Here is a 26,087-nt window from a genome sequence, read left to right on the forward strand (position 1 = left end):
GCAGTGTGTGAGCATCCTGATATGATTCCCATTGATTGCAATCGATAAACTGGCGGCAATTAGATTTGGTTTTACAGTGTCTTTTTTTGGTAGTTCAAAATGCATCTAAATCTACTTCTGACAAATATTTCAGTAGAGCCACAATGTTGCCTGAGACTGATAGATATATAGGTGGCTCCAGATTAGAACTGTGCCACTGTGATTCTGTGGTGATGTGTGTGCATATGGCTAATTATGCTTGAAAGTTGATGAATAGATTTGTTCTTAATATGTTTTGCAACAGTCTCAAAGATTTATAATGCAATGTAGGTGGGAGAAATTGCAGAATGAGGAAGAGGGAGCTCTTGGTCGAGGGAAGAGAATGCGCAAGGCTGTGTCCTACAAGGAGAACATCGATGCAATTGCAGCTGAGGTTCTTTTTGAGGTTTGTTGAGAGCTTCATCTCCTGCTTAGATAAGACTGTTAAGCATTTTAGTTTTCTTCCTTTCTGACTTGAATAGGGTAGTAAACTATTTCCTCATAGTAAGGTCGTGCCCATGAACTCCAGAATTGTGGACATGCTTGGATAAGCATGTATTGAAAAGAATCAAGTAGGGTACTCTTAAAAGTAATGCATGAGCTGTAGGATATGTCAATTAAATATGTTTTTCAAAAAGCTTCAAATTCAATTATACAAGGGACTGTAAGTCCAAATTTGAGGTGATCCAACCTTGAGAGGATGCAAGTGGCCTGGCACACTCCCTCTTTATAGAAGTGGAACCAACCAAAGTTTACGGGTTGTTATGAGGCACTTTAAGCGCTCTTGTGAGGAGATTGCTGCACCACCAGATTTACCCATTGAGCTGGCCTCAGTGGATATTCCAGAGACATCGGTAAATAGAGAGCAGTGGGGGGAGTATCAGCCTCCTCCTCATTGGGCTTGAGACACACTCCGTGATTCAGGGATTGAGGGAGTCCTTGAGGAGTGGCAGGTATAGGATGGTGCACGGTGGTCTTGGAGGAACTAGGCACATACCATTGAGCTTGTTTGTACTAACTATTGTTTGATGACCCGTGCCATACAAGATAGGGGGTCTATCTCTGTGAAGGAAGCTTTGAAGTAAAGGTGGCCGGGGGTGCATTTCCACGACACCTTTGCACCTACAGCTTGGATGGCTATCATTTGGGATGTTCTTGCCTTAGCCAACCATTGGAGATGGCCGGTTTATCGGCTTGATCTGAAGTTTGCCTTCCTCAATGGTGATTTGAAGGAGAAGATCTATGTTGAGTAGCATCTTGGCTTTTCCTCATTAGATGGACATGTGTATGGGTTGAAGAAGGTCCTTTACGGTCTCAAATAGGCTCCACGTGCTTGGAATGAGAAGATAGACTCGTTCCTCCAAGGGAAGTTGGGGTATTGATATTCCTCTTTTGATCCCTAGTTGTATGTTCACACCTCAGTTGTAGGGCACACATTGTTTGTGCTTTATGTGGATGATCTTATTTTGACACGTGACCATGCCGAGAAGGCCAAGAAGATGAAGGAGGCACTACATGAGGTGTTTAAGATGACGAATATGGGCCTTTTACATTTCTTTTTAGGCCATGAGATTTACTAGAATACGAGGGGTATTTTCATCTTGGAGTAGTGGTATGTGTAGGAGCTTTTGGCTGCGTTTGAGACACAGGGATGTAAGGCCATTTCTACTTCTATGGATCTAAGCTACAAGGCCTTGACCCATGCAAATTCCTTGGTAGTGTTAGAGATTGTCATTCCTTGGATAGCTAGGAGTGTTACCGTGTGCAGAGCAGGTTAGAACAGGACAACGCAACAGTCACGTTAGCAGCCAGGGCAGATGCCACGTGGCATTCTGTAGTCGGCCAGACAGGGGTAGTTGGACAGTTTTGCACCATGCCGACTTGGTCATTTTTGGCCTTTTTCTTTTCTGCTATTTATAGCAGCCCTCCAGCACATTGTCACTCACTTGTATCTGACAGATTACAGTCTTTTGGTGACGGAGACAACACTCGAGCTGACGGAGATCGAGGTCCTCAAGGCGGAGACATACATAGATATTCTCTCTGCACCTGTGTATAATTTTGCATTCTTGTATCTGATAGATTACAGCTTGCTGGTGACAGAGACAGCACTCAGGATGACAGAGATCGAGGTTCTCAAGGCGGAAACATTCGCAGATATTCTCTTTGCACCCGTGTAGAATTTTGCATTCTTAGACAACATTCTTCACTGCAGATTTTGTGCGTTTCACTGTCTCTTTCTCTCTTTCTCTTTTCTCTCCGTTCACTCTTTGTCACAGTCATTCGCTTCCACATTGCTTCACTCTAACATGGTATCAGAGCATTAAAGGACTGACCTAGGGTGGACCTATTTGAAGAGTCATTTTCAGTATGGCACAAGGCTGCGTTTTTAGCGTTCAAGTGCGAGCAGGTGGGCTGCGTATCAGAACAAGGCTGAGACGAGCATGGGCGTGCGAGAAAAGAGGAAATTTGCTGAAGCTCCTGCTGTTTTTCTGCTGTTAGAGAAGGAAGAAGACTGTGTTTTTGGCCTTCAAGTGCAGATTTTACCTTTTCATCGCCTCTGGTGGTTGAAGAAGATTTGGGAATTAGAGACAAGAGTCCTAGCAGGTTGCTTTTCCATAGTCAGAGGGGGCTTCTTTTGCGTTTGTGCAGGCATTGCAGGTGAAGATGTCTATAGAAATTGACGTGGAATTCTAGGCGATAATGGACCGGAAGGTGCTTGTCCTACCAGCTCTTCGATGAGATCAGAAGCTTGATGGCGACAATTACTGTATTTGGCGAGTGATGATGTTGGCCATATTGGAGTCTTATGATTTGGCGGAGCTTGTGATGGAGGAGTTGAACCGGGCCTCGGTGAGAGATGAGTCTAAACTCTCTTCAAGTGCTCGTACGGAGTTGACCAAAGTTCAGTTTCATTGGGACAAGCTGAATGTCAGGATTTGTTCTTTTTTTTTTGTCTTGTACAACAGCCGTGATAATTCATATTGAGCACTTGACGGTGGCTTGAGAGATATGGCTAGAGCTCGACTAGATATATAATCGGATGACCCTCATGAAGAGGGTTTCTTTGGAAGTGTAGATACGGACCTTATCCGTGAATAAGTCTTCTTCGCTTTGGGAACACATCAAAAGCTTTTGTAGCTTCAGATGCAAGTTTAAAATGCGGGGAAGCCCATTTTCTCCGAAGACATGGCGATCACTTTATTGTCCTAGTTGCTGCCACGATTCGGTACCTTTTATTCCGCTCTTATTGCATCAGGGCCGGAGTTGACTCTTCGATGGGAAGAGCTAGTTTCTATGGTCTTGGACCAAGAGGAACAGTTGAAGGGACAGAATGCTTCCAAATCGAAGGCATTGGTTGGTCAAGTCTCTTAGAAGAAGGGGAAGGACCAAAAGAAGGAGGAGGATAACAAATCCAAGAAGGACTAAGAGAAAGAAAGACTCAAAGGATTCTGGAGATACACCAAGAAGGCAGCAGATGGCAGCCTTATTCTCTTGGTTTTGTATGTGGATGACATGCTAATTGCAAGCAAGAATATTCATGCCTTAGACTCCTTGAAGTAGAGTTTACATAATAGCTTTGATATGAAGGATCTTGGTGAGGCCAATCACATTCTTGGCATGCGTATACTCAAAGATAGATCGAAGGGTCTTCGTTATTAGTCATAGCAGGAGTATGTCATCAAGGTTTTGTAGCGTCTCAATATGGAGGGGGGGAAAGCCATTGGTGTACCATTGCCTCCATATGTGAAACTTAGTGCAGATGACAGACCTATATCTGATAATGGAAATGTTGAAATGACCAAGATACCGTATGCTTCAGTTATTGGTAGCTTGATGTTTGCTATAGTTACTACATGTCTTGATATTGTATTTAAGGTGGGAGTGGTTAGCAGATACATGGCATGTCTTGGCAAAAAGCATTGGGAAGCAGTGAAGGGTATCATGAGATGCCTTAAGGGCACATGCTAAAGGGAATCATGAATCCAACTGTGTGATAAACCATGCTAGCGGTGGCTGAAATTTGTGGCTTACGTGAGAGTGCATTAGCCACAACATTCTTTTTACCACCAATATGTACAATCTGAAAGTGAAACATAGAGAGAAAATTTGCCACCTCATATGCTTCTCTGATATCTTTGCTTGTGTCAGAAAGTACCTCAAAGTTTGATGGTCTGTTTGCACTATAAAATCAGCCCCCAACAAATAATGTTTCCACGTAGATAGTGCATGAGTTACAACCAAGAGCTCTTTCTCATAGACTTGCAAATTCTTTTTTGCATCGTGGAGAATTCGGCCTCATAAGCCACAACTTGGCCATTTTGCATAAGAACAGTCCCAATGATGTTACCACATGCATCACATTGAACTACAAATGACTTTCTCAGATTGGGCACAGGAGTTGAAGTCAGCTTTTCCTTCAACTTTTCAAATGTTGAAATTTCCATAGTTGTGCTTCTAAATGGTACATCCTTCTTCTGCAAAGCATGCAATGGAGATGCAATTTTAACAAACGTGTGTATATACTTCCTGTAGTAAGAACATAAACCCAAGAAGCTGCGGATCTCATGCACATTTCTTGAAGGTGGCCATGATTGTATTGCCTCAACCTTTGTAGGGTCCATGCGAATACCATTTGCCAATACAAAATGTTCCCAAAAGTGGATTTTATGCAAGAAAAGTTCACTTTTCTTGTCATTGATAACCAGTCTATGCTCATGCAATTAATTGAACATAATATCCAAGTCTCTTCTATACTCTGCCTCGTTCTTTGAATAGACAATCATGTCATCAAAGAAAGTGTCCACAAATCCTCAATATGGTTTAAAGATGCAATCCAATATCCGATTAAAAGTGGCAAGAGCATTCGTAAGTTCAAAAGGCATAACAAGAAACTCATATAATCCAAAAGATGACTTGAAAGGTGTCTTAGACACATCTTCCGATCTAATGCGTATTTGATGATACCCACTCTTCAAATCTATACGGGTGAATATGACTATCCCTTGCAATCTACCCATAACATTATCGTTCCGAGGAATTGGAAAACGATTCTTTATCATGATCTTGTTCAGAGCACAATAATCAATGTACATACGCCATGAATCAACATTTTTCTGCGCCAAAAGCACTGAAGAACAAAAAGGAGATGCACTAGGCTGAATTAGCTTTTTTTCTAATAGCTCATTCACCTGAGTGATAATTTTCTCTTGTTGGGTTGCACCGACTATGTAGGGTGGCTTATTGGGTGGGCTACTAGTAGGGATAAGATCTATGCCACGATCTTCTAGCCTTTAAGATGGTAGCTGCCCTGGAAGTGACTGAAAGATGCTTTTTCATTACTTTAGAAATGGCAGCTGTAGATACAATAGGGACACTTCACCTTCAACTTTACATCAAGTGTGAGTATCTTTTCCTTATGCTGAATAGTGATATTTTTTGCAGTGACACCATGACATACCAAGTATTACATCACAACCCTCAAGTGGAGCAATGAAGAACTCTTTGCTGTCCACATATCCCTGTATGTGTAATCGAAGCTTTCCAATAAGTAGTGTGATGGGCTCTGCATGGACTTTACATGCCATTTCAACTTTTCCAACAGGTCCCATCTCATCCTCTCTAATGCTTAGACAAGCTGCCATGTCAACAGAGATGAAGTTGACTCGTGCACCATTATCAAAGAAAATCAATTTATGCTGATTCTTAATTTTGCCCCATGCATTGCACAACTCAGTAGCATCATCATTGGGCTAATCATTAACAACATGGAATACCAATCCCACAGATGTTTTGGGCTTCTTTCCTTTAGAATCTCCTTGATTTTCTGATTTTCCAGCTTGCTGCCTATTGAGACAGTTCCTTGCAATGTGACCCTCTTGCTCACAAATAAAACATTTATTTGCAGCCATCAATTCCCTACTTTGTGCCAATGTTTTGGTGTCCCTTCTTTGCTGTTTTGGCCTCTTTTTAGGCTGATTTTCAGATTTGCCCCTTTTCTCAGTCTTAAATAACCTTTTATTTGTTTTCTCTCCACTCTCTAAGAAACTCGAATCCTTCCCACGTAGCAAAGCATCGGTTGTAGCAATAGTTTCTATGAGCTGAGACATGCTAGACATAGTGGATTTAATGCCAAAATCCTTGATTCCTTTGGGTAGCCCATAAACATATTTTTCCACTTGCTCATGAAGGGGTATAGGGAGATAAGAAGTAAGAGGCAACAATGCATCCCAAAACTTTTAATTCGGCTTCTCCCCACTCTTTAGGAAGTCCGAATCTTTCCCATGCAACAAAGCATCCTGTGTAGCAGCAATCTCTATGAGTTGAGATATGTTAGACATGGTGGATTTAATGCAAAAATCTTTGATTCCTCTAGGTAGCCCACAAACATATTTTTCTAGTTGCTCATGAAGGGGTACGGAAAGATAAGAAATAATAGACAGCAATGCATGCCAAAACTTTTTATTCGGCTTCTCCCCACTCTCTAGGAAGCCCGAATCCTTCTCGTAGCAAAGCATCGGTTGTAGCAGTAGTCTCTATGAGGTGAGAAATGCTAGACACGGTGGATTTAATGCAAAAATCCCTGATTCCTTTGGGTAGCCCATAAACATATTTTTCCACTTGCTCATGAAGGGGTACGGGGAGATAAGAAGTAACAGGTAGCAATGCATCATGAAACTTCTTATTATATTGATCCAAATTCTTACATTCCTTAACATCTAGCTTATTCCAAGCTGTCATGATGTCCACCTCAAAGGTACTTGTTAATCAATTCGATGCAAATATTTGCTTGAACTGTACCCACGTTGACAGTGCTCTACCTTGTATCAAAAGAGTGGACCACCATTGTAATGCATTCCCTTTCAAGAAAGTGGTTGCATTTCGAATCTTTGAGGACTCCGTGAAGTTTCCCCCTGGATAGGTTGCATTAGACTGTTGAATGAAAGTCCAAGCTTGCAGCCTATCTTATGCATCATTGAAGGACTCAAACTTTGTTGCTTTTTCACCCTAATCAGAGTCTTTTGTTGTTGCCCCTTTGGGTGTCAAGAAGTCATACATTGGTTGCTGCAAAAAGGGTTTATTTGCTGAATTTACGTCAAAACGAATGCCAAACAGAGCATTTGCATGACCAACATTCATTCCTTGAGTCCCATATACATTTGAGGGTGTAGATGTAGTACCAAACATGCTACTTTGTGCCTTGAACATCAAACCAATGCTGCCATATATAGGGTTTTGCATATTTTTAGCCATACTTGAATACATTGGGCCTTGCACACCATGCATTGGTTGTTGCATATCATAGGGATTTGTGCCATATGTTCCCTTATGCGGTCCCTGTCCAACCATAGCATGAAAAATCGTGCTTTCACCAAAATATCATGGTTACCCCATCATAGTATGTATGCCCAATTGTCCATTGGATTGGCACTTGTGTGATGGCCTTGGATTTGCATTGCTTGCCTTGTAGATACCAATTGTTTTGTTTCATTAGCATCTTTGGGAGCTTCAAATGAAGGGTTTGGCATTATCTTTGATGCACCTTGCTGTCCCAAGGTGTAGAAGACGTCTTCTTTCTTCTTCAGAGCATTCAAAAATTGGGTAAATTGAGGATCCTTTGCCAATTCAACAGAGAGATTCGTTGCTATCCTCATTTGATTCTTGAACTGGTCATCAAATTCCTCTTCACTTTGTTGGTCATCAGCCTCCTTATTGTTAGAGAGTCATCTCTCGGACAGGCAAGACATGTGGCAAGTTGTCGCAAGCGCCATGTGGCAGGCAATCGGCTAGTCACCACATGGCATGCAATTGGATTGCACCAGTTGGCCAGCAATTGATTGCATTAATTGTTGCGGACCTGCACTATTTTGGGTATTATTTTCAGCCTATTTATAGGCTTTGTTTCCAGCAACCTTAGTTAGTTGTGTTCCATAGATTTCAGGTTGCAGACTATGGAGACTGCCCTCGAGGCTAACAGAGACCAAGTTCTTTGAGCTGGAGATATAAGTAGATATTCTCTCTATATCTGTGTATAATTCTGCATCCTTATACAACATTCTTCACTGCAGATTTTCTGCATTTTATTGTCTCTTTCTCTCTTTGTTCACTCTTTGTCTTGGTCATTTGCTTCCGCATTGCTTCACTCTGATATGGTATTAGAGCATTGAAGGATTGACCTAGGGTGGACCTATCTAAGGAGGAGATTTCAGTGCAACACAAGGCTGCGTTTTCAGCGTTCAAGTGTGAGCAGGTGGGCTGCGTATCAAAACAAGGCTGAGGCGAGTGTGGGCGTGTGAGAAAGGAGAGGATTTACTGAAGCTATTGTTGGTTCTACTGTTAGAGAAGGAAGAAGGCTGCATTTTGGGCCTTCAAGTGCAAATTTTACCTTTTCATCACCTTCGGTGGGTGAAGGAGCAAGATGAGTAGACTGTATTTTCACAGTCAGAGGGGGTTGCTCTTTCTGTTTTGTAAGCATTGTAAGTGAATATGTCTTATGAGCAAGACGAGGCGAGACTCTCTTCTAGTGAAAAGGTGGAGTTGGCAAAGGCTCAGGCACATTGGGATAAACTCAATGCTTGCATTCGCTTGTTTTTATCTCTCTCATGTACTATAGCTTTTATCTCTTATATTGAGCATTTGAAGGTGGCTCAGGAGATATGGCTAGAGCTTGATTAGATGTATAATTTGATGACCATCATGAAGAGGAGTTTCTTTGGAAGTACATATGCAGACCATGAGTGTCAATAAGTCATCTTCTATGCAGGAGCATATCAACATGCTGAGGCAGCTTCAAATGCAGGTTCAAAATGCAGGGAAGGTGATCACTTCTTAAGACATGGCGATAACTCTTCTTTCACAGTTATTGCCCTGCTTCGGTGGTTTTTATTCCGCCTTGATTGCTTCAGGGTGGTCTTAGACTCTTTGGTGGGAAGAGTTAGTTCCTATAGTCTTGGACCAAGAGGAGCAATTGAAAGGAACCAATGCTTCGAAATTTGAGGCCTTGGTTGGTTAGTTCTCTTAGAAGAAGGGGACGACCCAAAAGGAGTAGGAGGACAAATCTAAGAAGGACAAAGACAAGGAGTCTACTTGTCACATTTGTGGCAAAACAGGTCACTAGAAGAAGGATCGCCCCGACAAGGAGAAGAGGGAGAAAGAGCAATCTTCAAAGAATTCAAGATAGGTGGCTGCTCTCTCATCAATTGCTTTCCTTCACTTGGAGGTGGTTGAGGATTCGACCTTGACGGCTTTTGATACTGCGATGATGGCCCCATACACTTGGTAGTAGATTGTTCTCTGTGGTGCGTGTCAACACTGTTAGAGATCAAGTCATAGCTTGATCAGGGGCAGTAGGCTGGTGTAGTCGGACTGGCAGTCGGACTGCACAGTTGGACTGCCACGTGGCAGTCCGACCTGCAGCAGCCAGTCGGCTGCATTTAATGCAGCCGCCTGGCTATTTCTGGCGCCCTATTTCCCCCGTTTTTTGGCTATTTATACCTGGCACTTTCAGCTGTCTGGTACACTTCTCTGCTCGCAGATTACAGACCGGTGACACGCGCAGATTCCGTCTCTGTTCGCAGATTTCAGACAGCAGACAGTGCAGACTGCAGCGGACTTCGAGGTGGACAGCAGGTTGCATCGTCGAGGTGGAGACACGCAGTCCAGCGCACTGCGTCCGTGTATATATCTGCATATCTTTGTATTCAGCATTCTTTATACAGCAGATCTTCATTGTCCACTGTCTCTTTCTCTCTCTTCTCTCTCTGCGTTCTCTCTCTCTCAGTCCTACGCTTCCGCACCGTTGCACTCTGACATGGTATCAAAGCAGTGTTTGAGGGCTGACTGAGCGCAGAATCAACCTGAAGAGGAGTTTCCATCGCGACACAAATTTGCGTTTTTTGCGTTTAAGGGCAGACAAGAGGGCTGCGCCTTGAAACAAGGCTGAAACGAGTGTGGGCGCACAGGAAAGGAGTACAGGTGGTGGATTTGCTGCTGTTTACTGCTGTTTGACGCGGAGGAAGTTTGAGTTTTCAGCCTACAAGTGCAGGTTTTGCTTTTTCATCGCCTCCGGCGGGTGAAGAAGGATCAGGACGCGGAAGAGCCTTAGCAGGCTGAGTTTTCCCAGTCAGAGGGGGCTGCTTTTGCGTTTGTGAAGGCATTGCAGGTGAAGATGTCTATAGAGATTGACTTGGAGTTCCAGGCGATTATGGACCGGAAGGTGCCTGTCTTACCGGCTCTTCCTACAGATCATAAGCTCGACAGCGACAACTACCGCATATGGCGCGTTATGATGTTGGCCATTCTTGAGTCCTATGATTTGGCGGAGTTGGTACAGGAGGAGATTGACCGGCCCTCGGTAAGAGATGAGTCCAAACTCTCTTCCGATGCTCGTGCGGAGTTGGCCAAGGCCCAGTCTCATTGGGACAAACTGAATGCCAGGATTCGATCCTTTCTCTTTCTATCATGCACTACAGCCGTGATAGCTCACATCGAGTACTTGACGGTGGCTCGGGAGATATGGCTGGAGCTTGATTAGATGTACAATCGGATGACCCTAATGAAGAGGGTTTCTTTGGAGGTACAGATGCGGACCTTGTCCGTAAATAAGTCTTCTTCGCTACGGGAGCACATTAACAAGCTAAGGCAGCTACAGATGCAGGTTCAGAATGCGGGGAAGCCGATTTCCTCCGAAGACATGGCGATCACACTCTTGTCCCAGTTGCCGCCACGATTCGGTACATTTTACTCTGCCCTTATAGCTTCGAGGCGAGAGTCTACTCTTCGTTGGGAAGAGTTGGTTCCTATGGTTTTGGACCAAGAGGAACAGTTAAAGGAACAGAATGCTTCCAAGGCGGAGGCGTTGACAGGTCAAGCCTCTCAGAAGAAGGGGAAGGACCAAAAGAAGAAGAAGGGGGATAACAAGTCCAAGAAGGACAAGGACAAAGACTCCACATGCCATATTTGTGGAAAGACTGGCCATTGGAAGAAGGATTGCCCTGACAAAGACACGAAGGACACCAAGAAGAAGGACACCAAGGATTCTGGAGCGGTGGCTGCACCCTCATCAGTTGCATTTCTTCATCTAGTTGTCATTGAGGACGCTTCACCGAATGCTTCTGATGCTGCGATGACGGCTTCCCAGGCTCGAGAGTGGATTGTAGATAGTGGTGCCTCACGGCACATGACTCCTTCATTAGATGGTGTTGCCTAGTTGCGACCGTCGCGTGGGCAGATTCTCATTGGAGACAGCTCTTCAGTCTCTATTGCAAGTTGGGGTAAGATGCAGCTTTTTCCGGATGGACGAGGTGATACCCATACCTCAAAGGTTTTGCATGTACCAAGCTTAGGGTACCATCTCCTTTCAGTTCATAAGATCTGCTCCCTTGGCCTTTTGGTGGAGTTTGACAGTACTACGGTGCGAGTCCTTGATCGTGGATCGAGGAAGGTTCTCTCATCCGGATATGAGGAGAATGGCATTTACAAACTGAAGTCTTTCACCACCCTCTCTACTCTTCTTCTTACCTCTCAGTCACAGTCAGAGTTATGGCATGCTCGGTTTGGTCACCTGAACTATGATTATCTTCGGAGGGCGTCACGTGGACAGCTTGTTCGAGGGTTGCCGGATATAGTGGTGAGCCAGCAGCCATGTGTCTCCTGCATACGGGGGAAGCAGCATAGGGATGCTATTCCCCACACAGCTTCGCGGCGGTCTACTTCACCGATGGAGCTAGTATCTACGGATCTATGTGGCCCTATGAGAAATGAGTCCCTACGTGGGAGCTCTACTTCATGCTGATCGTGGATGACTACAGCAGGATGACATGGGCCTATTTTTTGGCATTAAAGTCAGAAGCTTTCTCGCACTTCAAGGATTGGCTTCTCTTTGAGGAGAACCGATCGGGCCGGAAGTTGAAGACCTTGCGATCCGACAAGGGAGGTGAATTTGTTTCTAATGAGTTTGCTCGGTTTTGTGCAGATAGAGGAATTCACCAGGAGTTTGCTAATACCAACACTCCTCAAGAAAATGGTATTCTTGAACGGAAGAACCGCAGTGTGATCGAGATGGCGTGCACCATGATGGAGCACCGACAGACCCCTCAGGTTCTGTGGGCCGAGGTTGTGGCTACTGCAGTCCACATCCTTAATCGATCCCCTACTTCGGCCGTGGAAGGGATGACCCCATTTGAGGCTTATTTTGGGACGAAGCCAGATGTTTCTTACTTTTGGGTCTTTGGGTGTGATGCCTATGTTCACATTCCCAAGGCTCACTGTGATAAATTTGAAGCAGCTTCCCGAAAACAGGTATTTGTTGGCGACAGCTCCCAGTCCCAAGGCTACTGACTATATGATCCCGTCAAGCGGGATGTGTACACTAGCCGTGATGTGCGGTTTATGGAGGTTCCGGCTACTTCAACGGGTGAGGAGCATTCCGTTCTTGGAGATCCAGGGGAGAGTTGGGCTCCTTCTACAGTTCCATTGGAGCCTGTGCCTTTTGATTATGATTCTGTTTCTGACACAGAGTCTACTGTTCCACTGGACACCTCTGAGGAGTTACTGCCGGTGGATATTCCAGAGTCTTCTGCTGATGGAGAAAGACGAGGGGAGGTTCGGCCTCCTCCTCGCTGGGCCCGTGACACACTCCGTGATTCAGGGATCGAGGGGGTTCCTGAGGAGTGGGGACCGCAGGATGGTCCGCGGCGGTCACGGAGGCACCAGGCACATTCTACGGAGCTTGTTTGCTCCAACTATTGTTTGATGACCCGTGTTATGCAGGATCGAGAGCCCACCTCCGTGAAGGAGGCTTTACAGTCCGCACCATGGAAGAAAGCTATGGAAGCCGAGTTGGAGGCTATTGAGAGGAATGGCACTTGGTTACTCGTGCCCCGCCCCCCGAAGAAGAAGGTGATTGGAGTCAAGTGGGTCTTCAAGACCAAATACCTAAGCGATGGTACTTTGGATAAGCACAAGGCTCGCCTTGTTGCTAAAGGTTTTGCACAGCGCCCAGGGATTGACTGTCATGACACTTTTGCCCCCACAGCTCGTATGGCGACCATTAGAGCTGTTCTTGCTTTGGCTGGCCATAGGAGATGGCCTGTTTATCAGTTGGATGTGAAGTCGGCCTTCCTCAATGGTGATTTGAAGGAGGAGATCTATGTTGAGCAGCCTCCTGGCTTTGGTTTTTCAGATGGGAAAGTCTACAGGTTGAAGAAGGCCTTGTATGGCCTCAAGCAGGCTCCGCGTGCATGGAACGAGAAGATTGATTCGTTCCTCCAATCTCAATTGGGATATCGGCGGTCCAAGACCGATCCGCAGCTGTATGTTCACACTTCCGAGGATGGTTGTGTGCTGTTTGTTTTATATGTTGATGATTTGATTGTCACAAGTGATGCTGCACAGCAGGTCCAAGAGACGAAGTCAGCTTTACATCGGACGTTCGAGATGACGGATTTGGGTCTACTCCATTTCTTTTTGGGCCATGAGATTTATCAGTCTCAGAGGGGGATCTTTGTCTCTCAACAGAGATATGTACAGGAGCTCTTGGTGTCTTTTGAGATGGAGGATTGTCGGGCCCTATCTACTCCTATGGATCCGAACTGGAAGGCCACTTCCCATTGAGCTTCTCCTTTGGCGGATGCGTCCCGCTATCGACAGTTGATTGGGTCCTTGATTTGGCTTCTCAACACGAGGGTTGATCTATGTTTTGCTGTTGGGCTCTTGGCAGGGTTCACGAGTGAACCTAACACGGTGCATTGGCAGGCTGCTCAGAGGGTACTTCGGTATTTGAGGGGGACGTCTGATTTAGGGATTCATTACCCCGCAGGGATAGATGGGTCAGATCTTGTACTTGCAGGTTGGAGCGACTTGGATTGCGCCGGTGACGTGGACCACAGGCGGTCTACTACAGGTTACTGTTTTACTTTGGGTGCAGGTGTTATTTCATGGAGTAGCAAGAAGCAGCCCACAATAGCCCTTTCGTCTACTGAGGTGGAGTATCGGGCCGCGTCTTCCACCACATGCGAGGTTGTGTGGCTTCGGAGATTATTGGAGGAGCTTGGGTGCCCCAAGACTCGTCTTACATTGCTGCGATGTGACAATGAGAGTTGCATTGCCTTGGCAAGGAACCTTGTTTTTCATGCCCGGACGAAGCACATAGAGATCCAGTATCACTTCATCCGAGAAAAGCTTCTGGATGAGACCATCACTGTGGAGTATTGCAAGACGGAGGACAATCTTGTGGATTTGTTTACGAAGGCGCTTCCTCAGGCTCTACTTCGGAGACATTCCAGATCCCTCAGGCTTCTGCCCTGCCCAGGCTCTGAGAGGGGGTGTTAGAGATCAGGTCATAGCCTGATCAGGGGCAGCAGGCTGGTGCAGTCGGACTGGTAGTCGGACTGCACAGTTGGACGGCCACGTGGCGGTCCGACCTGCAGCAGCCAGTCGGCTGCATTAAATGATGCAGCCGCCTGGCTATTTCTGGCGCCCTATTTCCCCCGTTTTTTGGCTATTTATACCTGGCACTTTCAGCAGTCTGGTACACTTCTCTGCTCGCAGATTACAGACCGGTGACACGCGCAGATTCAGTCTCTGTTCACAGATTTCAGACAGCAGACAGTTCAGACTGCAGCGGACTTCGAGGTGGACAGCAGGTTGCATCGTCGAGGTGGAGACACGCAGTCCAGCGCACTGCGTCCGTGTATATATTTGCATATCTTTGTATTCAGCATTCTTTATACAGCAGATCTTCATTGTCCACTGTCTCTTTCTCTCTCTTCTCTCTCTGCGTTCTCTCTCTCTCAGTCCTACGCTTCCGCACCGCTGCACTCTGACAGACACATGACTCCTTCTATAGGTGTTGCTCATTTGTGGCCTTCGCATGGCTAGATTCTCATTGGTTACAATTCGTCTATTCCCATACAAGAAAGGGGCAATATGCATCTTATTCCAGATGGACATGGTGGTGCCCATACATTCGAGGAACTTTATGTGCGGGCTTTGGGGTATCATCTTCTTTCGGTGCACAAGATTTATGCCCTCAACCTTTTGGTGGAATTTGATGTGGATTCTTTTTGGATTCTTAATCAAGGATCGAGACAAGTTCTTTCTTCAAATTATGAGGAGAATGGAGTCTATAAGTTGCAGTCTTCTTTTTACTTGACTTCTCTTCTTCTTACCTCACAAACTCAGTCCGAGCTTTGGTATGCTTGGTTTGGCCACCTCAATTATGATTACTTTCAGAAGGCATCAAAGGGACAACTTGTTTGAGGTTTGCCAGATATTGTGGTGAGCAAGCAGCCTTGTGTATCTTGCATTTGTGGGAAGCAGACTTGTGATGTTGTTCCCGGCAAGGCTTTATGGCGGTCTTCAGCACCCTTGGAGCTTGTTTCTACCGATCTTTGTGGAGCGATGAGGCCGGAGTCCCTTTTTTGAGGGAGCTTGTATTTCATGCTCATTGTGGATGATTATAGCAGGATGACTTGGGCTTATTTCTTGAAGTTGAAGTCGGAGGCTTTCTCCAACTTTAAGGATTGGTTGCTCTTTGAGGAGAACCGATCAGGCCTAAGGTTGAAGACCGCACGATTGGATAAGGACGGAGTATTTGTTTCCAATGAGTTTACTCGTTTTTGTGTAGATCGTGGTATTCACTAGGAGTTTGCGGATACAAACACCCCTTAGGAGAATGGTATCTTGGAGTGGAAGAATTGCAGTGTGATCGAGATTGCGGACCATGATGGAGCATCATTAGACACCTCAGTGTCTATGGATTGAGGCTGTGGCTACCACAGTTCACATCCTTAATGGTTCCTCTACTTCCGCTGTTGTTGGTATGACTCCATATGAGGCGTACTTTGGATCCAAGCCCGATGTTTCTTATTTCAGGGTTTTTGGGTGTGATGCTATGTTTACATCCCAAGGACACAGCGTGACAAGTTTGAAGCGGCTTCCAAAAGACAGGTGTTTGTGGGCTATAGCTCGTAGTCTCAAGGCTACAGATTGTATGATCCTGTTAAGTGGGATGTCTACAGGAGCCATGATGTTCGGTTCATAGAAGCTCTAGCCCCAGAGGGGAGTTAGAAACACCCAATTCTTGGAGATCCCGGTGATAGTTGGGTTCCCAGTAATCATTCCTCTGGAGCTTTTGCCTCTTGAGGACTCTTCTTTGGATGAGGAGATTAGTTTCCAGCCACCAGATTCACCGATTGCTCCCCTGCCGTCGATGGACCTTCCAAAAACTTCAACAGATGGAGAGTGACGAGGTGAGATCTGGCATCCTCCTCGTTGGGCTCGTGATACTCTTCGTGACGCAAGGATTGAGGGGGTCCTTGAGAAGTGGCAACCGCAGGATGGCCCACGGCGTTCTCGGAGGAACCAAGCCCACCTCACTGAGCTTGTTTACACTAATTATTGTTTGATGACTTGTATCATGTAGGATCGAGAGCCCACTTTCATGGAGGCTTTACAGCATGATCATTGGCGGAAAGCAATGGAGCAAGAGTCGGAGTCGGTTTAGAGGAATGGCACTTGGTCTCTCGTGCCGAAGCCTCCTCATAAGCAGATCATTGGAGTCAAATGGGTCTTCAAAACCAAGTACTGTAGTGATGGCACATTAGACAAGCACAAGGCCTACCTTGTTGCTAAAGGTTTTGGACAACGCCCAAGCATTGATTTCCATGATACTTTTGCTCCTACAGTTGGGATGGCCACTATTCGAGTAGTTCTTGTCTTGGCTAGCCACAGGAGATGGCCAATTTATCAGTTGGATGTAAAGTTTGCCTTCTTGAATGGAGAGTTGAAGGAGGAGATCTATGATGAGCAGCCTCCAAGCTTCGGAGCTTCGGTTTTTCTGATGGTAAGGTGTACAGGTTGCAGAAGGCTCTCTATGACCTTAAGCAGGCTCCCTGTGCTTGGAATGAGAAGATTGACTCGTTCCTCAAGGAGAAATTAGGGTATTTGCGTTCCAAACCCGACCCCCAGTTGTATATACACACCTCAGGTGGAGGTCGTGTGTTGTTTGTCCTTTATGTGGATGACTTGATTGTGAGAGATAACCATACTCAGATGGTCAAGCAGACGAAGGTAGCACTTCATGAAAAGTTTGAGATGACGGACATGGGACTTCTTCACTTCTTTCTAGGTCATGAGATCTATTAGACTCGGAGGGGGATCTCTATTTCCCAGCAGCGGTATGTATAGGAACTCTTGGCTACGTGTGAGATGGAGGGATGCAAGCCTCTTACGACTCCTATGGACCCAAATTGGAAGGCTACAACTCATTCCAATTCTCCCTTGGCAGATGCTACCTGTTATGGGCAATTGGTTGGTTCCTTGATCTGGCTTCTTAATACCTGTGTTGACTTATGTTATGTTGTAGGTGTGCTGGCTGGGTTCATGAGTGAACCCCAGATGGTGCATTGGCAGGCAGGCTGCTAAGAGGATTTTGCAGTTCCTACGGGGAACTCCTGATTTTGGGATCTACTATACTGTTGGTATAGGTGCTACGGACTTGGTCCTTACAGGTTGGAGTGATTCAGATTGGGCTGGTGATGTGGATCATTGGAGGTCCACCACAGATTATTGTTTTACCTTGGGTGCCGGCGTTGTTTCATGGAGCAGCAAGAAGCAATCTCCTCTCTTTGACTGAGGCGGAGTATCGAGTGGCGTCTTCTATTACATGTGAGACAGTATGGCTTTGCAGGTTTTTGGAGGAGCTTGGCTGCTCGCAGACAGGTCCTACTGTTCCACAGTGCGACAATGAGAGTTACATTGCCTTGGCTAGGAATCCTGTGTTTCATGCTCGGACGAAGCATATTGAGATCCAATACCATTTCATTCATGAGAAGATTTTGGATATGAGACCATTTCCTTGGTCTATTGCAAGACAGAGGCCAATCTTGCAGACTTGTTTACCAAGGTGCTTCCCCAGGCATTACTTCGACAGCACTCTAGATCCCTTAGCCTTCTACTGTGTCTAGGATCTAAGAGGGGGTGTTAAAGAGTCATCTCTTGGACAGGCAGGACATGTGGCAGGTTGTTGTAGGTGCCACGTGTTAGGCAGTCGTCTAGTAGCCACCTGGCATGCAGTCGGACTGCACCAGTTGGCCAGCAGTCGGCTGCATTAATTTCAGTCGACTTGCACTATTCTGGGCATTATTTTCAACCTATTTATAGGCTTTGTTTCCAGCAACCTTAGTTAGTTGTGTTCCACAGATTTTAGGCTGCAGACCGTGGAGACTGCCCTCGGCGTTGACAGAGACCGAGATCTTCGGGGTGGAGACTTACGCAGATACTCTCTGCACCCATGTATAATTCTGCATCCTTATACAACATTCTTCACTGTAGATATTCTGCGTTTCATATCTCTTTCTCTCTCTCTCTCTCTCTCTCTCTCTCTCTCTTCTCTCTTTGTTCACTCTGTCTTAGTCATTCGCTTCCGCATTGCTTCACCCTGACACTTATACCTTGATGGCCGTGCATCTTGCCCAACAACAACATTTTCAGCTTGTTGTCCATGGTTTGAGCCTTGTCCAATGTCAGGCATTGCATTTCCTTCATTCCCATGTGAATGCTTATATTGAGAGGCATCATCATTGCTTGAGTCCATCTCATTGTTTGAAGACATATTGCTGTAATTACTTAGCTGAGAGTAAAAATTAGCATTGGCACAAAGCTTTGGCTTGCAATCAGGTGCCTCGGGCTCACCAGATCAAGGGATTGAGTGGTGTCTCGGCAATGGAACCATGCAACCAGCCTTCCTTCCATGGATGGGTGGTAATTCCCTAATTACAACCTAGTTACAGCAGCAACATTTATTACAAAACTGAGAAATGCAAATTAACTTACAATCTTGGACAATGGATACCGTGTTGGCTTCAAAATTGGTGCCCCTTTCGGTATTTCTTTAACTTAATTGAAGAAGAAGTTGATGTACAATGGGATTTTTCCAATCCCTTTCAGTATTTTAACTCCCCTTGTTGTCCAAAATGGCTAGTAAGTCTTCAATCTGATTTGGCCCTTGATTCGGGCAGTTAATTGGCCTTCACCCGGTTTGATGGAGATGGAAAATGCTCCAAATTCATTGATTTGCAAGTGTTGGAGCTTCCAATTTTTGGTGTGCCTCCCAAAGCTGAATCCAATACTGATCATAAATGATTCAACATCGAGCATAAAGTGATGCAAATGTATAGTTCCGGAGTTGCAAATAATAAACCATACCATATGCATACCAAACATAGAGTGACTAGTACATTGAATAGTGATCCCTTGGTAAACATACTGTTAGTTAAAGTATCCTGAATGTATGCTGAATACATCTGAGATATTTGAGGTCTCTTCCTCTCTTATTTGAGAATCATAAGTTTGGAGATAGCTATGCTTCTCTTGATTGCTGCAGAAATTGCATGTTTCAGCCATGGAATATGAGTTGACAGCATGCATGGACTGAGGACAACAGCCAATCTTCTCCTTTGAATGTGTCCGCCTTGATCTAACCACAAGTAGAAGAAGAGAGACAACCGCTTCTACGTGTCACATGGGCTATAGAGAATCACGTTACCTGTTGCAGGAGAAAGAGCAGAATTGAAAAGACCATGGACAGATCTGCTGAAGAACCCTGAACTCCACCTGATATACATAGGATGAAGGCTGCTGTCAGAAACAAAGGATTGACAGATAGAGAGTGTTAGAGCTTGAGATGTCCTTGCCAAACTTTGGTGGAGGCTCACAACCAGGAGATGAACGTAGAAGATGGGGAAAAACATGTCTACTAACATTAGGGCATCTCCACTTGTGAGCTTAGCTCAGCTGACCCAAAGTCTGGTGGCCTCCTTTGGGATATTTGGTCCATGTGCCTACATATTGACACTCTTGTCTCCTAGTGCATGTTGCATGGTTGCTAGTTTGGTTCTCTTGCATGTCTCCTTGAGTCTCTCTCTCTCTCTCTCTTTGTGGGCTTACTTTTGTGTTGTCATGTGGCTATCTAACTGTTCTTTTGTGTAGCATAGGATAAAATGTCACTTTTAATTTTTGGAATTCGTTGGATTAGTATTTTTAAATGTGTATGACTCTGAAGATCCACACTGAAATAACCCTACATCTCTGCTTTTCTAATATTTATCAGTAGATAGGTCGTCTTCAGTTATCTATTAGGGAGTTTGTTATTTTACATTGATGCGTAGGTTTTATGGCCTTTCAAAACGGCTCTCTCTCTCTCTCTCTCTCTCTCATATGGTATCTCTACAATCATCATGCTGCAAATAATGCAGCACCTTTGTTGCTTGCTTCACTTGTGCTGCTAGCAGATTTCTTCACTGTTAAGAATTGATTTGGCATTGAGACTAGGACTGATAGAAGTAGGAGTGTAGGTTATGCCAGTGCACATATCACTTGCACCTTTACGGTGCAAACATTTGGAAGACTGGAAACTTGTAAAGTAGTTAAAGTGCCTGGACTATAGCCATGGATTTATGTTGGTTCTTATTTTTGTGTCTTCAGAGTGAAGAAGAGGAAGATGCAGAACCGGAATATACACCAGCAGGCAGGGCTCTCAAGAATAAACTGTAAGTTCAGATACTTAAATGGGCCATTTTACTGGTGTTGACTGTCATTGTTCATACTGTGATTCTCCCTTTTGCAGGTTGAGACTTCGAGCTCGTCAGAAAGAGCGCATTGCTGCTAGATGCAATAAAGAGGCAGTAGGAATGTTTGAAATGCCCCGAGGCCCTTTGGCAGAGAGTGAACTAGCAAGAGAACATCATGTTGGTGGGCTACATACTTTTCCTGGTTTCAAACTTTTACCATTCCAAATACCTGGGATTCAAATCCCTGGAAGGGATTTTGACTATAATGGGCTGAAACTGCCAGCAAATAATGCTACTCTCCTGGACAATAAGATGAGCCAACAATATAATAGTCTCTCCAGTAGGACAGGAGTAATATCAGCACCCAAGTTCCTTAGTATGGAGGAAATTAATTTCTCCCTGCCTAGGAGTCAGCTCAATCAAAGTGCCTGCCTTGACAATGAAACATCAACACCGTTAAGTTTCCAAGGAGCGAAAGTTAATGGTACCCCACTACAAAACCAGCTGGCTGACAAGGATGCAAAACACACAAGGTTACACAACTCAACTGTTGAGGTAACAGCTTATCCTCCTTTGTTGTTAATAAGAGACACATAACCATTGTCTATAGTTCTCAATATTACAGTTCCTTTAAGTCTTAAGGTGGTTGTGGATGCATGTGATACAGTAGTTTATGCAATGTAACAAAGAGGGCACACATCCGTATTGATTCAGGTTTTCTGTTTTGTTATTTTTTGTTGGGTTTTTTTTTTGTTTTGGGGGGGGGGGGCGCACAGGATCAGTTTGTTGGAGACTCTGTTGAGGCCTTGCGTGCTGCTGAAAGAAATGTGGAGAGCCATCAACCTCCATGTGAAATGTCTGTTGGAGCAGTGGCTTCATTTGGAAACTTACAGAAACACACAAACTCTTTGAACCTGACAATGACTTTAGGGCTAGGAGAAAGTAATGAGACATTTGAACCTTTGAGCACAATGAGATCATTGGCAAATGCAGGAAACTCAAAGCAATCTCATAATGTAGCACCTGTGTTTTTCAGTCAGGTGCCTGTGCCCGAGTCAGTTAGCACATCTTCATCCAGATGCACCAACAAGTCTGAAAGCAGCAATGCTTGTGGTATGAACACACTTGGGAAATCTAGTGTTTGCCTTATAGATGACACCGAAGTGAAAAGTCATCAAAATCTTCCATTTTTTGGTGGTATGGCAAGAGGGAAAACACCTGTGGTGGACAATGCAAATTCTTGGACTGATAATGAGCTCGATGCACTGTGGTCTGGGGTAAGAAGGCATGGGCGAGGTAACTGGATTGCCATGCTTTGTGACCCTAAGTTATGTTTTTCAAAGTCAAGGACGGCTAAAGACTTGGCAGATAGGTGGCGTGATGAACAGCTTAAGATTTTGGGAGGGCCCTTTGATTTACCAGAAACTATCATGAGTGGAGAAGTTAGCAGGTCCTTGTTCAGTTCCATGGGAGCTGGCTTTCCAGAACCCTTGACACAGATGGAGAGTCTCTTCGGCCCTCAAATATTGAAGGGTGGTCTAAATCCTGCAATGCCAGGAGTGCAGTCATTGATGAATAATCTAGAAAATTTTCATTCTCAGGGCCCCCCTGATGAGAGGAGAAGCAGCTTACCGATGTGGCCTCAAGTGGGTGTGGAACCGAGGACTAGACTGCCCCAACACTTAGGAATTGGATCTTACGTAGGTGCTGCTGCATTGAAGGAAGGGGAGAATTCAAGACTGGATTTGAGGCACAATATCAAATTACCCAGATTCTCAGCTATGAGCTCTGCTGGTGCACCCAAAAGTTTGGGGGAAGACATCTTCAACAACCTTGGTCTTACTGAGAAATTGGGAGTTCATTCACAATCTAACTTACCTAGTCCACAATTTTTTTTAAATAAAAGCATTCCGGATCCTTTTGGAACACTTCGAAGCACACAGGTAGATGCTGAGTGGAAACTTTCAAATTTGCAATTTAGATATGGAAAAGGAGCCACATCAACATATATGGATCCCGTTGAGTTGCGAAAACTTCAGAACTCCTCGGATAAGCTTCCATTGAAGCTCCAAGAACTCCAGCCATGTTCAAAGAAATCAAACGTACACTCTAATCTGACAATGAAAACTTCAGAATTCAGCAGGGCAGGTTTACCTCTTAGTGGATCATGTCAGAGTGTTAATGTGCCTGGTGTTTCTGATAATAGGAAAGCAAGATCATTTCAATGTGCGAGCCATTCTTCTTCCCTGGCTGATGAATGCTCTAGTAAACCAAGCTGTTCAAGCAATTTGCCACATTGGCTCAGAGAAGCTTTCAAACCACCGGTTTCATTGGAACCTGTGTTGCCTTCAACAATAGCTGCTCTCTCACAAGCGATGGATTTGGTTTATATGGACTGTAAGCCTGTGTTACCGGTATGGGTTAACCCTAGTCCACTTCCAGTTTTACCTCAGAGGCAATTAAAGAGGAAAAAGGGATCAGCTTTTGGCCGTAGATTGATAAAAGACTCATCAACTGCAAGCAAGGAGCAGCCTGTGCCCTCATTTGTCAGAAAGCTGAACCAGCTCAAATTTCCTTTTTCAATTGATCCAAAGTTTCTTGACAGCAACTTTGAAACCTTGGAAACACGCCATGCGCATGCAAATCCACCATCATGCCCATCTGTCCCATGGTCCGTCGACAGAGCTGTTGATCTGTGCGAGAACACTGGTACAGCGCTAACATCTGGTCTATCAAAACCCTTCACAAGTTTAGTGAACTGGGCTTTAACAGCGAGCACTTCTGATAATCTTGAGGCTGCTAAGATGAAAGTGAAAGCCTCCCTGTTTTCCTTACATGAGTGTACAAATCCTGGTAATGAACCATTGCAAGCACCGAAAGCACTAGATCAAGGTTCTGTACAGCAACATTGGCCAATGCTTACTTCTGGCATGGACAGTTTTCATTCACGGCCACAAGGAATCTCGGTGCTTCCAACGGGAGTATCTCAAGAGGGAGTGTTAAAGCCCTGTGGTACTGCCAACTTGGCTGGGCAAGGAACAAGTTTACAAGCTGCAGGAGCCGAGGATTCTCCTAGCAAAACTCAGTCCGCCGACCCTTGTATTCCCATCTCTGGTCAACATAAAAGCTCTGTTGATAATGTGCCATTAGAGCAAACTATTCCAGATGGCTGTACTAGAAATGGGTTGTAAATTTAATGTTTGGGCTCTAAAAGAGCAGTATATTTTTGTAGATGACTTGGGATATATGTTTGGTTGAAGCATATTCCCTTTACCTTTTACCTGTATCCTTTTATAGTTCCCTTGATGAAACAGGTGGAACACTGGGTAGTGGATTTATTGGAGCTGAGAGGTTAATGCACTCTCAGAGTGTTTTACTGAAAGCCATAACCATTTACTGTAATTATGTGAGGTGATTCTTTCCAACTTCCCCACATTTTTTTCCCATTGTGTATCAAAAGGCATTTCCAGTGACCAAAGAAATTTATAATGAACTGAAATGATGCTTTATAGGTTGGGTTTAGATGTACGCCATTCTGAACTGTGGAGCAATTTCAACCTCCTACTTGGGAGGTATGATAAATTTCCACCAATCCACATGTGATTGAAGAACTTAAGAGTGTTCTCTCTCTCCCTCCCTCTCTCTCTCTCTCTCTCTCGGCATATCGAGATGCCATGAAAAGCATTTGAGCAATGTATATAGGAAACCTTTTGAGCCATATCCATGGACTCTTTGAGCCATGTGCGAAGCCATATCTTTGGCTCCTCGAGTTTGCCTTGTAGAGCATGTTCCAAAATGTGTAATAGGCAATTCTCAATCATCTAGCATTAGAAGTTTGAGTTGCAAGTGTCATTTTGGGCGTTTAGATATATTTTGTGGATGTGATGGTGATGTTAAAATAGTCAAAATTTTACACAATAGTATATCTATTTCATATACGTGTGTTTGTAAATGTGATGGTGGTCAAAACAATCAAAATTTTGCGCACAACGATTGGTATACCTATTGCATAAACGCATATGTGCCCTTCCTATGCAATGCGAATGCCTTTTTATTGGTTCATCCTTTTTTTTTGGTGATAGTATGAAATCTATTTTACTCATTATTTCATAATGAAGGTCTACAAACTGTGATTGATTGATAGCACTAAATTCTCTCTTTTTTTGAGCCCTATCATTGAGTCAATGGAGGACATTGTGGAGCTTTGATACACTTGGTTCATTTGAGGTTGGTTTGGCTAGTTGTGTTGTAGTTAGAGAACTTTTAGTCCCACAACAACAATTTTCTATATATAGATACTAGTGCTACTGTGGTTTATTCACATAGTGGACATGTTGCTACATCAACCTATGACTCCTAGTCTAACTTGGATGCTTCCATTCCTTGTCAATGCTCCTTGCCATGGTGGCTTTTGTAACACAAAAGGGATGGACGTGCCTCCTATGGCATGACTATGCATGTCATACTTTTAGTGGGCAACTTGGTGCTGGCACAACTAATGTTCTTTCTTGGTCTCCTATACATTGATGTTGAGTCTCCTCCATTGGATTCCATGGCTAGTGGGAATGCTTTTGTCATGTAGTAGTGGAGTGGCACTCATGTTTGCTGGCTAGTGGGAGGCAATTGCCAACTTGTATCTTGTTGCTATCCATTTGAATCCCATGATTGCATGTGCTCACATCTTTGTTTTTCCATCTACACAGTTTGAAATGCTATTCGAGCACATGGTATCTTTGCTTGAACTTGTATTTTGATTGCTTTTTAATTTTGTATTTTGCTCTCCATCGACCTTGATTAGCCTTTCTCCACCTGGTGACTTGTCTACCACCTTGAAGGAGGTTGCCTATTTTACAACTATAGTTTTTGACTTTGTTTTTTGATGCTTCCACATGTTTTTGTGTTGGACATTAGCTGTAACCACCCTTCAACCAACCAAGGCCTTTTGGTGGAGTTTTTCATCAATTTGGGCAGTTTATAACAATTTGATTAGGCATGTAGATTAGCACAACATGCTCACTACTTTGCACTTATTATTTGGATTGAGATTGCCATTAATGAGATGACACTGTGTTGCTCATATTGGTGCCATGTAGATGAATTTACAACACTGGAAATGAAGTTTAGGTTTTTGCCACATATTGTAGCTCAACATGTCTATATTTTACGTGGATTGTTTTCGGCCTTGCTACACGAATACCTGCAACACAGAGATCCAAAACTAACAATACACCAGAGAACACCTGCACATTGCGATTAATAGAGAACAAACAAGAAACCTCTCAAAAAATGCAAAATAGAACACTCTGAAGAACACAGAATATGGAGCAAAATAGAATCCTCTCCATCAATTGATCCTCGACCACTTTGGAAACTTCATGCTCATACCTTTTCTTGAGGTCTACATAAACTGCCATATCAACAGATACTCTAGAAGACAATTGTTGCACAAAATTCATCACTTCCTGTAATTTTGACAGAGCATTTGAAACATCCAAT

At 44.4% G+C, this 26,087-nt stretch overlaps 1 protein-coding gene across 4 annotated transcripts in view; it reads left to right on the forward strand.

The window, feature by feature from the left end:
• Positions 1–24,016, forward strand: part of LOC148030638 (protein CHROMATIN REMODELING 4-like) — a 35,918-nt gene extending 11,902 nt beyond the window's left edge. For 3 of the 4 annotated variants that reach the window (XM_087686978.1, XM_087686979.1, XM_087686977.1), the window contains 4 exons: positions 310–424; positions 20,506–20,570; positions 20,648–21,146; positions 21,368–24,016. In XM_087686978.1, the coding sequence (XP_087543104.1) occupies positions 310–424; positions 20,506–20,570; positions 20,648–21,146; positions 21,368–23,782 (3,094 nt within the window). In that variant the 3' untranslated portion in view covers positions 23,783–24,016. The remainder of the gene's footprint in view (positions 1–309; positions 425–20,505; positions 20,571–20,647; positions 21,147–21,367) is intronic. The other variant, XM_087686980.1, reaches the window with a different exon arrangement.
• Positions 24,017–26,087: the final 2,071 nt, after the last annotated feature.

Source organism: Lygodium microphyllum, chromosome 10 (assembly GCF_053477565.2).
Source record: "Lygodium microphyllum isolate KBCC chromosome 10, Lygodium_microphyllum_v1.1.10, whole genome shotgun sequence".
Lineage (NCBI taxonomy): Eukaryota > Viridiplantae > Streptophyta > Polypodiopsida > Schizaeales > Lygodiaceae > Lygodium > Lygodium microphyllum.